This window comes from Sapajus apella, unplaced genomic scaffold, assembly GCF_009761245.1.
Source record: "Sapajus apella isolate SASKATOON/1434 unplaced genomic scaffold, GSC_monkey_1.0 scaffold110, whole genome shotgun sequence".
Taxonomy (NCBI): Eukaryota; Metazoa; Chordata; class Mammalia; order Primates; family Cebidae; genus Sapajus; species Sapajus apella.
The window spans coordinates 68,851-84,493 of NW_022437050.1; the positions used below are offsets into that span (position 1 = coordinate 68,851).

A 15,643-nucleotide genomic window follows, 5' to 3' on the forward strand; every position below is an offset into this window, starting at 1 on the left:
CAGGAACAGGATCCTTTAAAACAGTGTCAAACTTTTCATGCATGGAGCATGAATTCTTGCTAATAGAGACTATAATTTTTTTCTTGTCTTTGGTAAATATTATAAAAAAACCTTAATTTTTCTTTTTTAATGAATGGAGAAAACATGAGAAAACCAGATGGACCTGTTAGTACTACATTTTTAAGGCATTTTATATTTGATGATGCCGTACTTTTAATAATAAAACTGAAGTTTTTTAGTGGCAATACTGATTTATTTTTTAAACCAGAAAGATAATTCATATTGATTATTACAAAAAAAAGGGAAAATATGCCAAAAAATAGAAAACCGTAAAATTCATATGAAGCAGCGTAACAGATAACTGAGCACTTGGCTCAAGTAGTCAAACTTTCCATAATGTTACTATATAAGTTTGGAATTACCTATTAACCCTGGGCTCAGGATTAACAAAAGGTTCTGGGTGAGTTTTAAAACGTTTAATATGCCTATGATTTGTTTTACAACTTGAAGAAAAGGCAGGCAGTCTTGTTTCTAATGAGCTTAATGCAAATTCTAATTATACTGCAAATAATTTAACGTTTTGATTGCATTCTACAATTGTCTGTTTGGAAAATTCCATATTATGGAGTCATATATTTTGTCAGATCAGAAAAAGTCAGCTCAGGAACTGTAGCAGCAGGGAATTCTAAAGATGACATGAACTATACTGTAGAGGTGCCCTACTCTATGTGGCCTAGAGCTTTGGTTTGGGTCAGTCTTGTTCTTTCAGATACATAACACCAGCAGTACCTTTCAGGCTTACTTCAAGAACCTAATAACTCCCAAGCCATGGTGGAATTATATGAATTGTATAATCAAGATTTTTAATTAAACTTTAGAATTCTTTATGTGTGTAGAGTGATGGAAATGATCAAGAAGTAATAATATAAAGCAAAAGAATTGGGAGGATCAGGTTTTAAGTATATAAATTGTTTTTTCTCATGGCGTATTCTCAAAGCTGTTTTGTTACAAACCAAATTTTCATTTTTAAAAAAATGAAACTTGGTGGTATTTAAAATCTAGACCTACCATATTGCTATTTCACTTTCATTGCTTTAGTTGCTTAATATTTAAGCTTTGCTTCATGCTACCTTGTGTCTGTATTTCAATCTTCATAAGCCTATTTTGTTTTGTAGACTTGAATGATAAAAATTGTTTCTCATCTGAAGTATGCTCAGAGTTTTAAATGTTAAAGAATGTTGTGTAACCTTTATCCAATAAAGTCTTTGATTTTTTAAAAAATTAGTTATTTAAAAACCATGTTTACTTTTTAGGAGTTAGATTTTAAAGATTTTTTTTTTTTTTTTTAACTATTACAATTCAATCACTAGTTATACTTTAGGGGGCTGTTTTGAGTAGCAGTGCTTCCTAAGGAGAACAGCCTGTAGGTTTCTAATCACTAAGAGATTTTATGGGACCTCCTTATGTCCAAGGATAGAGGAAAGGTGAACTAAAGTTTAATTAGGACCCTGCGCACAAACATAACTTTTTTTTTTTTTTTGAGATGGAGTCTTGCTCTGTTGCCCAGGCTGGAGTGCAGTGGCATAATCTTAGCTCACTGTAACCTCTGCCTCATTGGTTCGAGTGATTCTCCTACCTCAGCCTCCCGAGTAGCTGGGACTACAGATGTGTACCACCACGCCTGGCTAATATTTTGTATTTTTAGTAGAGACAGGGTTTAGCTGTGGTAGCCAGGATGGTCTTGATCTCCTGACCTCGTGATCTGCCTGCCTTGGCCTCCTAAAGTGCTGGGATTACAGGCATGAGCCACTGTGACCTACCACATTAACTGCTTTTCCATACAAGCAACCTGCCCTTCAGAGTTGGATGTAATTAAATATCTACTGCTGAGTTTATTTTGTTTTCTTTTGTTTTAGTTTTAAGGTATCCTGCTCTTACGGATAAATGGCTGCTTCTTTAAGAGCCCAGCACGTTCAATGAAAGGTCAAGGGTTTGATCTAAAAATCAGAAACACTAGGTTATCAGGAAAAAGTTAGCCTTTAAAAACCTACAGACAGTTCACAGGACTGACCCAGAAACTTAGGTCAATGTACTTTTTTTTCTGTTTCAGAAAAGTAATCCTTTGGCTGCCTGTTATTCCAGAGTACATGAAGGCTTTAATCTCAAACGTTCTCCCATTTCAGTTTATCTAAATGAGTGTAAAAAAGAGACCGCAGGAATCTGGCTCTTCTAATATCTTTTTTCTCTCAAGTTTCTCACTAACCAAAATGGAACAGGCCAGGTGTGGTGGCTCACATCTGTAATCTCAGCACTTTGGGAGGCTGAGGTGGTTGGATCATTTGAGGTCAGGAGTTCAAGACAGCCTGGCCAACATGGTAAAACCCCATCTCTACTAAAAAAAAAAAAAAAAGGGCCGGGTGTGGTAGCTCAAGCCTGTAATCCCAGCACTTTGGGAGGCAGAGGCAGGTTGATCACGAGGTCAAGAGATCGAGACCATCCTGGTCAACACGGTGAAACCCCATCTCTACTAAAAATACAAAACATTAGCTGGGCATGGTGGCGCGTGCCTGTAATCCCAGCTACTCAGGAGGCTGAGGCAGGAGAATTGCCTGAACCCAGGAGGCAGAGGTTGCGGTGAGCCGAGATCGCGCCATTGCACTCCAGCCTGGGTAACAAGAGCGAAACTCTGTCCCAAAAAAAAAAAAAAAAAAAAAAAAAAATTCGTGGGTGTGGTGGCACATGCCTGTAGTCCCAGCTACTCTACTTGAGAGGCTGAGGCAGGAGAATCACTTGAGCCCGGGAGGTGGAGGTTGCAGTGAGCCAAGATCACGTCACTGCACTCTGGCCTGGGCAATAGAGCAAAACTCTGTTTCAAAAAAAAAAAAAAAAAAGAACAAATGGAACAGAGAGGACAGGGAAGATTAACAAGCCATGTGCTCTTATCTGAGAAGGCCTACATGAGATTCATACTGATCCTGGTCATGTATACATGTATCAGAATATTTATAGACACAAATCCTACAAGATTTAGAGAGTGATGCAACCCATAGATGCAACTGAAAATTATACTGATGCTGGCCTTTACATAAGAAAGTGTAAGTTCATGCCAGGTGCGGCGGCTCACGCCTGTAATCTCAGCACTGAGGCCGAGGCAGGTGGATCACCTGAGGTCAGGAGTTCGAGACCAGCCTGACCAACATGGAGAAACCCTGTCTTTACTAAAAATACAAAATTAGGCCGCGGTGGCTCACGCCTGTAATCCCAGCACTTTGGGAGGCTGAGGCAGGTGGATCACCTGAGGTCAGGAGTCTTGAGACCAGCCTGACGAACATGGTGAAACCTACAAAAAAAAATATTAGCCGGGTGTGGTGGCACATGCCTGTAAACCCAGCTAGGAGTCTGAGGCAGGAGAATCCCTTGAACCAAGGAGGCGGAGGTTGCGGTGAGCTGAGAACGCACCATCCTGGGCAACAAGAGTGAAACTGTCTCAAAAAGAGTAAGTTCATTTTTTTCTCTTTCAAGTAAAGATTTTTTGTTGCTATTCACCGAGGGTGGTGGCAAAATATTATGGAAAATATTTAGGGAAAGTTATAGATTTGTCTCAAACCTTTTGGAAGGCCGAAAGGTTTTATTGGGGCAGGCCAAAGGCAGCTGGCCAGTCCATCATGTTAAGATAGGGAGAGACAGAGAAAATCAAAGGCCTTATCCCACACCCATTATTTGTCTCCACTCTGTTTACTCATGCAAATTTTGTGCTGAGTGGCCTCTCCAAAAGGGAATTACCTGTTTATAGAATTTATTCTGGCCTGGAACTTAAAGCTTTTATCATTCGTAAAACCTCTGTCTTAACCATGTTAATTATCCACAAGTGTGTAAGCTTAGAACCTCTGTTGTAAAATCTTAATTGAATAAAAGAGAAAGATGGAGTTGATTGTTTGCATTTTGCCCTCTGAAAGCAGCCAACTGCCATCCCTAGCCCACTTGTAACAATGCCATGGTGTGAAAGTGCATTCATTCATCCGTCCTTGAGTCAGGGTCTGCAGATCAGACTTCCAAAGACGGTGACCCACTTCTCAATTTTTTTTTTTTTTTTTTTTTTTTTTTCAAATTAAAAAAATAGAGACGAGGTCTCACTATGTTGCCCAGTCTGGTCTCAAACTCCTGGGCTCAAGCAGTCCTCCTGCCTCGGCTTTTCAAAGTGCTGGGATTACAGGCATGAGCCACTGCACCTGGCCATGATTCTTTTCTCAGAATAAGACATTATTTGAATTTAAAAATTTATGTATTTATTTTTTGAGATAGAGTTTTGCTCTTGTTGCCCAGGCTGGAGCACAATTTTGGCTCACTGTAACCTCTACCTCCTGGGATCAAGCGAGTCTCTTGCCTCAGCCTCCTGAATAGCTGGGATTACAGGCATGCATGTGCCACCACACCTGGCTAATTTTGTATTTTTAGTAGAGAAGGGGTTTCTCTACGTCAGCCTGGTCTTGAACTCCTGACCTCAGGTGATCCACCCACCTTGGCCTCCCAAAGTGCTGGGATTACAGGTGTGAGCCACCACGCCTGGCCAGAATATGTTGTTTTTAAGCATCTTTTTCTCTAGTGATTAGCATGCTGCCAAATCTTTGCTTAATTGGAATGAAATTTCTTTTCTTTTTCTTTTTCTCTCTTTTTTTTTTAGACAAAGTCTTGCTGTATCACCCAGCAAGGAGAAGTACTCCTGGGTTCAAGCACTTCTACTGTCTTAGCCTCCCCAGTGGCTGGGATTACAGGTGTCTGGCTAAGTTTTGTATTTTTAGTAGAGATGGGGTTTCTCCATGTTGGCCAGGCTAGTCTTGAACTCCTGATCTCAAGTGATCCACCCACCTCAGCCTCCCAAAGTGCTGTGATTACAGGAGTGAACCACTGTGCCTGCCTTGGAATGAAATTTCATAGCCTTAACAATTCCTTTGCTTTGCTACCAAGAAGGTAGTGAGCTTGGGGTGAAGGAGAGCGCAATTCAGGAAAAGTGTGCCAGAACAAGAGAGAGAGAGTTGGCCAAACACAGTGGGAAGTCATTGTCTTCAAGAATTAAGAGTACAGGCCGGGCGTGGTGGCTCATGCCTGTAATCCAAGCACTTTGGAGGCCAAGGCGGGCGGATCACCTGAGGTCGGGAGTTCAAGACCAGCCTGACCAACATGGTGAAACACCATCTTTTTTTAAAAAAAAAAAAAAAAAAGAATTGAGAGTACTTTCAGGGTTAGCCCTTTCATCATTTCCTTCTGAGGCAAGTTTGTAGAAGCAGCTTTCTAAAGGAGGGAAAGGGGATTGGTGATGTTAAAAGAAAGATGTTTTTATACTAATAAACTACCCTAGTCTAGAGGTAGGAGACATGGAGTCTAATATCAGTTCTGTCAATGACTTTTTTTTTTTTTTTTTTTTGAGACATAGTCTCGCTCTGTCACCCAGGCTGGAATGCAGTGGCACGATCTCGGCTCACCGCAACCTCCGCCTCCTGGGTTCAGGCAATTCTCCTGCCTCAGCCTCCTGAGTAGCTGGGATTACAGGCACGCGCCACCATGCCCAGCTAATTTTTGTATTTTTAGTAGAGACGGGGTTTCACCATGTTGACCAGGATGGTCTCGATCTCTTGACCTCGTGATACACCCGCCTCGGCCTCCCAAAGTGCTGGGATTACAGGCTTGAGCCACCGCGCCCGGCCTGTCAATGACTTTTGATAGCAAAGTCACACAGTAGCCTCACTGGCAAAATGGTGTGTAGAAATCCATCTCATCAAGCTCTTCAGTTCCTCCTCAGCCAAGTCCAAAGCCTCTGGGGAGATGTCAGGAATTTTTTTTTTTTTTTTTTTTTTTTGAGACATAGTCTCGCTCTGTCACCCAGGCTGGAATGCAGTGGCACGATCTCAGCTCACTGCAACCTCTGGCTACTGAGTTCCAATGATTCTCCTGCCTCAGCCTCCTGAGTAGCTGGGATTATAGGCATGCACCACCACACCCAGCTAATTTTTGTATTTTTAGATTTTTAGTAGAGACGGGGTTTCACCATGTTGGTCAGACTGGTCTCGAACTCCTGACCTTGTGATCCACCCGCCCCGGCCTCCCAAAGTGCTGGGATTACAGGCGTGAGCCACCTCACCTGGCCAGGAATTTTTGTTTTTGTTAATTGGGATATAATCCACTGTTTCTGAGTTTTGTTTAAGGTCAGTGTCTAAGTCCTCTGGATCCTGTGTAGATAGCTCAAAATTTGGGTGATCTTGTAAATAAGTTGAACTATAACATCATTGTGAAGTGCCTTGAGGTAAAAGAGGAGCCTGACATGTCAATGGCCAGAAAAGCACAGCCAGGGCCTTTAGTAAGACAGCAGCCTTACAGAAGACAAAGATGGATGTGACCCTTCACATATCTAGATGCAGCTTTCTTAACACCTGTAGGAAATAAGGTGGGCCAGACAAGCTTCTGCAGCATAAGCTGAAACCATAAGCCCCAGCCTCTGATGCTAATTCAGAATCTAGTCCAATCAGGCTGCAGAGCAGTCCTGGCTCACTGCAGCCTTGACCTCCAGGTCTCAGGTGATCCTCTGACCTCAGCTTCCTGAATAGCTGGGACCATAGGCACACTACCAGGCCTGGGTAATTCAGAACCACACTGCCCTAGGAAACTATCAGGCCTTTTTTCCCAGTTAAGTTGATGGGCAAAGTTACAAACAGCATTTAATTTTGGGGCAATCAAACTACGCCCTGCAAACTTGAGACCAAGCACTGGGTATAGTTTACCAAAGCCTACTCCTTCGCTGTTTAATTACTATTATGTTTCCCACCTTTGTTCCTTTACTTCCCATCCCTGAGGAGTTTCAGGTTTGTGGATTTCTGACTTTTAGCTGGAGGCGCCAACTGGAAGCCTTTTGCCACTGGCTCAAACAGCAGCTGCTGGGTGTGAGTCCTGGTGGGATGTCTCTGATGTGGACATCAATCTGGTACGGCAGGCTGCAGAGGGACAATGAGATTCCAGTATCTTCAAATCCACCCCTCTTCACATTTGAAACCAAGAGTTTCTCCAAAAGCCTTTTTGGATGGGTGTTCCCTTCACATCCATCATGACGACTGATGGCTGCTGAGCCCAGTGCCTCATAGTGGATCCCACCTTAGTAGGCCATATTTTTCTGCAAGCAGAACCAGCAGCTGGGACTGACAGAAATGAAGAGTGGCTGATACTGGGTCACTGCCACAAATCACTCGCCGTGGGTTTCCTTGGCGGTAAGGCAGCAGGCCCTGCTGTGCCTTGTGAAGGGGGAAATGTGAGCTTCTGATTTCCCCTCAGGTAAAAGGAAAAAGAAAGCAGGGAATCATATTTCTAGTTCTGGCTGATGGAACTTAACTTTTGTATGATGGCACTTATTCCTAGCTTGCAGATCTCAGAGGGTTGGGCAATTAGGAGCAAATCTGATGTTAATGTTTCTATAGAATATCTCAGCTATTTGTAAAAGTAGACCAGTGTAATAAATCCCTGTGTACCCATCCTAGCTTTAACGATTACCAACTTGTGGCCAAGAAGACTGAAATTTTTGATGCTTTGAAATGTGCAAAACAGAACATCCTCACTCTTTTTAGTCATAATGTTTTTGAGATAGGATCTCGCATAGTTTGGGCTGCAGTGCACTGGTGCAATCCTGGGTCACTGCAGCCTTGACCTCCAGGGCTCAGGCAATCCTCTGACCTCAGCTTCCTGAATAGCTGGGACCATAGACAGGCACACTACCAGGCCTGGCTAATTAAAAAAAAATTTTTTTTTGGTAGAGATGAGTGTCTCACCATGTTGCCCAGGCTGGTCTTGAATTCCTGGACTTCAGCAGTCCTCCCGCTTCAGCCTCCTAAAGTGCTGGGATTACAAGCATGAGTCAGTGTGCCCAGCCCTCTCCCTCATTTTCGTAAACTAATTTTTGCTTTGTTTTTTTGAGATGGAGTCTCGCTCTATCGCACAGGCTGGAGTGTAATGGCGTGATCTCGGCTCACTGCAACCTCTGCCTAGTGGGTTCAACTGATTCTCCCACTTCAGTCTCCCAAGTAGTTGGGATCACAGGAGCCTGCCATCACGCAGGGCTAATTTTTGTATTTTAGAGACAGGGTCTCACCAGGTTGGCAAGGCAGGTCTCGAACTCCTGACCTCAGGTGATCTGCCGCCTTGCTTTCCCAAAGTGCTGGGATTACAGGCATGAGCCACTGAGCCTGACCTATTTATTTATTGAGACAGAGTTTTGCTCTGTCACCCAGACTGAAGTGCAGTGGCACAATCTCAGCTCACTGTGGCCTCCACCTCCCAGTTCCAGCGATTCTCCTGCCTTGGCCTCTTGAGTAGCTGGGATTACAGGCATGAGCCACTGTGCCTGGCCACTAATTTTAAGACAGGGTCTTGCTCTGTTACCCAGGCTGGAGTGCAGTGGTGCAGCCATGGCTCACTGTAGCCTCAACCTTGTGGGTCAAGTGGTCTTCCTGCCTCAGCCTCCTAAGTAGCTGGAACTACAGGTGTGTGCTACAACCCCCAGCTAACTTAAAAAATTTTTATTTTGTAGTGATGGGGTTTCCTTATGTTATCCAGGTGGTTCTAAACTCTTGGCCTCAAGCGATCCTCCCACCTCTCCCTCCGAAAATGCTGTGTTTACAGGCATGAGCCACCATGCTCAGCTCATCATAAATGGCTCCTTGAAGGGTTGTGAGCAGTCGTTCTCATGCCCTAACGTTATTTTTGCCCTTCCTCTTGGGCTGGCTGGTAGCAAGTAATCCAGTTTTTTTTAAGTTGACTTTTCTCAGAGTCCATGCTAATCTTCTCTGTATCATTCCAATTTTAGTATATGTGCTGCACATACACTAAATGTGCAAGCACAGGAATTTTAGTATATGTGCAAGCAGAGGAATCCATTTTTCATTTTCAGAAGCATTAATGGATCTGGTCTAGTGTGGGGTCAGGACAGCTCTGCACACAGCAGGAGGAAGTGATGGCAAATGTTAGCTTCCTTTCTCTATACAGCTTTTAATCGTGCAGTTCACTGAAGGAACAGACTTTTCAGCCACTTCTGGTGGAATGCGCACATACTTTTTTAAAGGATATCTAGGTGGTGGAATTACTAAGCTTGTTACTACCAAGTACCAAGTTAGCAGGCTGGAAATAATCACTAACGGAAATCACTTCAAGATTTGACTAGGATTGTGTGGATCAAGTACACAGTATCTACAGATAGGAGGAGTTTCCCTTCCCTAGCCTCATCCCTCCTGTATTTCTTAAGGGGAGGGATGGGGATAGGGAGAGGAATGGCTCGGTAATGAAGGAAGGTGATCACAGAAAGCAACATACAATCCAGCTGGCAGTGACCACAGGCTGGAAGCTCATAAGGCTACAGCTGAGCACCAACAGCTCTAGCCTTGCCTCTTATGCCAAGGGCAAGCTTGGAGTGCGCACAGATAACAAGCAGAAGAAACGGATGAGGGCTTGTCAAGGTATTTCCCATCCTATGTGGTGTCTCAGATTTGCCCTTTGGCCTTGGGGGATTATTGGACTCTTCCCTTAAAGCAGCCATTAACTTCCACAGCTGTCTTAACAACCATCCTCTTGGGTCTCTTATAGCCTTTCCCTTTGACATCCCAAGTTTTGCAGAACTGGGGATAAAATGATTTGCAGGCCTGCTTAGTTCTTGGGATCAGACTACCCTTGCAAAAATATGTCTTCAAATTAGGTTTACATCTGATGCTTGCTGCCAGCTTCTCATCCCACTATCTATTCAGGCCGTAAAATGCCTCCAAAAAGCTCCTCCTTCTGGTCTTCCTGCACCAACTTAGATTCTAGCTTGAAAACGGAGGGAAATGTCACCAGTAGTCTTACAGGCCAGTTCAGAGACTGAAGGAGCATCAGAAATAAATACTAAGCCCAGCAACATCTCTTTTTCTTTTTGAGTCAGGGCCTCAATCCCAGGAGTGAGACCTGGAATGTAGTGGTGCCATCTTGGCTCACGGCAGCCTTGACTTCCTGGGCTCCGGCGATCCTCTCGCCTCAGCCTCCTAAGTAGCTGGGACTACAGGTGTGTGCCACCATGCCCAGCTAATTTTTTTTTTTAGACGGAGTTTTGTTTGAGGCGGGGTTTCGCTTTTGTTACCCAGGCTGGAGTGCAATGGCGCGATCTCGGCTCACCGCAACCTCCGCCTCCTGGGTTCAGGCAATTCTCCTGCCTCAGCCTCCTGAGTAGCTGGGATTACAGGCACGCGCCACCATGTCCAGCTGATTTTTTGTAGTTTTTTAGTAGAGACGGGGTTTCACCATGTTGACCAGGATGGTCTCGATCTCTTGACCTCGTGATCCACCTGCCTCGGCCTCCCAAAGTGCTGGGATTACAGGCGTGAGCCACCGCGCCCGGCTAATTTTTTGTATTTTTACTAACGATGGGGTTTTGCCACGTTGCCCAGGCTGGTCTCGAACTCCTGGGCTAAAGTGATTCGCCCATGTTGGCCTCCTCCCAAAATACTGGAATTACAGGCGTAAGCCACTGCCCCTGGCCAGCAACATTTCTTAAAAGTACTCCCCTACCTTTGGTTACATAAAATGTAGGAACTGCAACTGTCAGCATTTATGGATGACACAAACATTCATGTGTTTGGCTATACCCAAGCAGCTCTGAAGGCCAGTGTATGAGGTCTTGTCATTTTGCTGAAGCTCAGATGTATGCCCAGAGCCACGATGTTCCTCAAGATCATTAACTAAGTAGGCTCAGCCACTCCCCAGCCTCCACATCTAGATATGGTATAACACTGTCTACTTAAGCACAGTTATTTGTAAAGTGAGAAGATGTGTGTTTTGCAGGGAATGGGGCAAGCATAAAAAACACCAACCACAACAAACTGGCTGTAGTGCTTGTGATGGAAGGGAAGCACACATGGAAAGTCATGTTTCTTCTTTTTTTTTTTTCCCTTTCAGAGACAGGGTCTTTCTCTGTTGCCCAGGCTGGAGTGTGGTGGCTCAATCATAGCTCACTGTAGCCTCAAACTCCTGGGCTCAACTGATCCTCCTCCCTCAGCCTCCTACCTAGCTGGGGCTTCAATCATGTGCCACCATGCCTGGCTTAGATTTATATTATTTTTTGAGACAGAGTCTCACTCTGTCACCCAGGCTGGAGTGCAGTGGCGCAATCTTGGCTCACTGCAACCTCTGCCTCCCAGGTTCAAGCGATTCTCCTCCCTCAGCCTCCCAAGTAGTTGTGGCTACAGGTGTGTGCCACCATGCCCGGCTTTTGTATTTTTAGTAGAGACAGGGTTTCACTGTATTGGTCAGGCTGGTCTCGAACTCCTGACCTCCTGTCCTGTTCCACCCACCTCGGCCTCCCAAAGTGCTGGGATTAGAGGCATGAGAAAGGTTCTGGAGACCCTTTCAAGGTGTCTATCTGGTCAAAACCATGTTCACAATACAAAATTAATGGGACTATTTTTTTCACTATCATCCTGTCAAGGAGTGCACAGAATTTTCCAAGGATATGACCTGTGATCTCATGATAAACTGAATATAGAAGGAAATGTGAGATTCTTGTTGTTCTCCATCAAGTCATGCATTAAAGAGATTTGCAAAAACGTCACTCTTCTCAATAAAATGTGTCTGATTTGGAAGATTTTTTTTCTTTTTTCTTTCTTTCTTTTTTTAAAAGATGGGGTTTCACCATGATGGCCAGGTTGGTCTTGGAACTCCTGACCTCAGGTGATCCATCCACCTTGGCCTCCTGAAGTGCTAGGATTACAGGCGTGAGCCACCGCGCCCAGCCTGAAGATTTTTTCATAAAGAATTAAAAAATTTCATTAAAACTTTTTTTTTTTTTTTGATACAGGGAGTCTTGCTCTGTCGCCCAGGCTGGAGTGCAGTGGTGTAATCTTGGCTCACTGCAACCTCTGCCTCCTGGGCTCAGGTGATTCTCTTACCTCAGCCTCCTGAGTAGCTGGGACTACAGGAGTGTGCCACCATACCTGGCTACTTTTTTGTAATTTTTAGTAGAGACGGGGTTTCACCGTGTTAGCCAGGATGGTGTCGATATCCTGACTTTGTGATCCACTCGCCTCAGCCTCCCAAAGTGCTGGGATTACAGGCGTGAGCCACCATGCCCAGCCTAAACTTTAAGAGGCAAAGTCTCGCTCTGTCACCCAGGATGAAGTGCAGCAGTGTGATCATAGCTCACTGCAGCCTTGAATTCCTAGGCTCATGCAATCAGTCCTTCTGCCTCAGCCTGCCAAGTAGCATGAAGCCGCTAGGCCCAGCTAATTTTTTAAACTTTTTTTTGCAGAGACGGAACCTTGCTACGTTGCTCAGGCTGGTCTGGAACTCTGGCTTCAAGCAATCCTCCCACGTTGGCCTTCCAAAGTGCTGTGATTACAGGCATAAACTATCCATCATTCCTGGCCCAACATAAAATTATTTATATTAACATGAAACATGTTATTTTTAAAAGGGATTAAATACTTAATATATATATATATATATATTTTAAATAAAAAGATGGGGTTTCACCATGATGGCCAGGCTGGTCTTGAACTCCTGACCTCAGGTGATCCACCCACCTCAGCCTCCCAAAGTGTAGGATTACAGGTGTGAGCTACTGTGCCCGGTAATATTTTCTATCTTAATTTTTAATATACTAAGTATTGACAGAATGCACATAAATGGAAGCGCTCTTAAATTTTTTTTTTCCCAGACTATGAAGGGCTCCTGAAATAAAAGTTTGGGCATGGTGGCTCATGCCTGTAATCCCAGCACTTTGAGAGGCTAAGGTGGGTGGATCAACTTGACGTCAGGAGTTCAAGACCAGCCTGGATAACATGCTGAAACCCCGTCTGTACTAAAAATACAAGAAATTAGCCAGGTGTGGTGGCGCATGCCTGTAATCCCAGCTACTCTGGAGGCTGAGGCAGGAGAACTGCTTGAGCCTGGAAGGCAGAAGCAGTGAGCCAAGATTGAACCATTGCACTCCAGCCTGGGTGGCAGAGTGAGAACCCATCTCATAAAAAAAAAGAAAAAGTTGAGAACCACTGTCCAGTGTAATGCTGGCTGCACAGGAAGCACCGAACACTGACTACTAGGCCATCCAGCATTCTGCACTGTTTCCATACAACTTGTGAGATCTTTCACACACACATTTTTTGGAAAATTGGACGCCAGATTTAACATAGTTTCTTCTGAGGTTCACTTTGACCAAAAGAAAACAAAAAGATAAAAAGCTTTTAGGAACAGAGCAGAACCACATAGCCCTTAACACTGGGAGTATGACTGGCTACTGCATGTCACTTACAGAATTACTGTGTAATTTACTTCCAAGATGAAACTTACATGTCAGTGCTTTTGACATACAAACCAGAGCAGCTGCAAGCTTTTCACTAGCATCAACCGATGAGTAGAAAAATATTCTAAAATTTGACGCCTCTGGGTTCATGTAGTTTAAAAGAATATGGTGGTGTTCTGTGATTCATATACTACCATTCCTCAATGAAGCTATTTTAAGTAAAAAAATTAACATTTGGTCAAAAACAGATTTATAATTATCTACACAAACCTGGTGGGGCCCAAGACAGCTTGTAAGGTGGACTTTATGAATTCTTGTGCACGGTTCTTCAAGATAAATCTTCATGGCAACAAAAACTGGGCAGATTTGTGGAATTTGGAATCAGTAACCCTGCTTAAAACCAACACTGCTCCCAAAGCCAGAGAAGGCTTCTGCTTTAGCTGTCGTTAGTGACAAAATTCACAGTCTAGCCCGGACCTAAGCACAGAAAGCTTTTATTACCACAGAGGAAATCAGGAAATGCTGGAGACAGCCTCATTAGCTGTGTGATCAGGGAGGGGGCAGGCAGGCAGGCAGTAACCTGTCATCAGTCATGTCTAGGCAGTCTCCCAACCAACAGGTCTGCTTGGTTCAGGAGAGGCTTTTGGTGGGCTGTGTGTCTGTGTAACTCAGGAAGGTCAGCCTCGACAAATGGGCCTCTTCCTGGACAAAGGACAGCCAGAACCAGGGAGACCAGCTGCACAGACATCACCTTAAAATGGAAATCAAATTAGGTTCATTACATCAGGAAGTACATTTCACCCTGATCACAAAAGAGGGAAAAGGGAGCACTAGGCTCTGCTGGATAAGATGCTTTGAAAAGTTAAACATTGGCAGGGCCTTTCCCCTTGCTAACAGCAAGCAGCGCACAATTTTCCAGTCAGCTTTTAAAGCTATTGTTATCTTTGTTATCTGTTATTATTTGGATTTTGAACGAAATTGATGGAGTAGGAGCCAGTAGAGGAATCCTGTTTGATCTGGAAATTTTCCGTGGAGAGCCCAAAAGGTCGGAGTACCAAGTTCCCAAGATCTTTTAATTTACCTGTAACATAAAAGCAAAGACTCAAATGAATACAGGAATGAACAGAAGCAGGAAGGCACCAATTAATCTTGCCTTACCATTGAGTACAAAATATAAAAGTATCTGTTTGCAGTTAAGGAAATGCCTACTTTTAATATGATGAAAGCTTCCAGGAGAGTTCCCAGCCCCTGTTCCCCACTCAGCAGTGCCGTCGCTTCAATGCCATCCACCCCAAGCCTGTGCTTGCATAGATAAGAGTGGAGTCCTGCGGCTCTCTCTGGGAGATCAAAGCCTCCTGTCCTAAGTGGCCAGTACTATCAAAGGACACAGTCCTCTGGGGTGAGTGCAGGGAAAACCAACTGCTGTTACAGTGGTGCTCACAGCATCGTGCCAAGCCAGGTCTGCCCGGTAGTGAGGGCAGAGGTCCCTCCAAGTCTCTTCTCTCTAGACAGCAGCCACCTGCTAAATTTAGTTTAACTCAGCAAATTTCCACTGAGCCTGGATTCACACTCAAGAGCTTCCTGCTTTCCTAAGCAAATCCTTAGCTTCTATACCAAATTAACAATTTCTTAGAAATGGGATCTTGTTCATTTGTGCAGCAACCTCAATAGGACTTTAATAGTCCAGGCTCCTCTTCTCAAGTTTCAGGCTTTATTTACTTATGAATCGGGTGACGTATGTAGGCTGGGTACGGTGGCTCACACCTATAATCCCAGCACTTACGGAGGCCGAGGTGCGTGGATCACTTGAGGTCAGGAGTTCAAGACCAGCCTGGCCAATATGGTGAAACCCCATCTCTACTAAAAATCCAAAAATTAGCTGAGCGTGGTGGCATGTACCTATAGTCCCAGCTGAGGCAGGACAATTGCTTCAACCCAGGAAGTGGAGGTTGCAGTGAGCTGAGATCACGCCACTGCACTCCAGCCTGGGCGACAGAGCGAGACTGTCTAAAAAAAAAAAAGAAGCGCTGGGCGCGGTGGCTCACGCCTGTAATCCCAGCACTTTGGGAGGCCGAGGCGGGTGGATCACGAGGTCAAGAGATCGAGACCATCCTGGTCAACACGGTGAAACCCTGTCTCTACTAGAACTACAAAAAATTAGCTGGGCATGGTGGTGCGTGCCTGTAATCCCAGCTACTCAGGAGGCTGAGGCAGGAGAATTGCCTGAACCCAGGAGGCGGAGGTTGCGGTGAGCCGAGATCGCGCCATTGCACTCCAGCCTGGGTAACAAGAGTGAAACTCTGTCCCAAAAAAAAAAAAAAAAAAAGAAAAAGTCATGGTATATAA

At 44.5% G+C, this 15,643-nt stretch overlaps 1 protein-coding gene and 1 pseudogene across 2 annotated transcripts in view; both read right to left on the minus strand.

Moving 5' to 3' along the window:
• Positions 1-8,767: 8,767 nt before the first annotated feature.
• On the minus strand, positions 8,768-8,862 carry LOC116537476 (annotated as a pseudogene).
• Positions 8,863-13,774: 4,912 nt separating this feature from the next.
• The window catches only part of TTC1 (tetratricopeptide repeat domain 1), a 59,535-nt gene continuing 57,666 nt past the window's right edge, over positions 13,775-15,643 (minus strand). For both annotated transcript variants that reach the window (XM_032259536.1, XM_032259535.1), the window contains exon 8: positions 13,775-14,378. In XM_032259536.1, the coding sequence (XP_032115427.1) occupies positions 14,245-14,378 (134 nt within the window). In that variant the 3' untranslated portion in view covers positions 13,775-14,244. The remainder of the gene's footprint in view (positions 14,379-15,643) is intronic.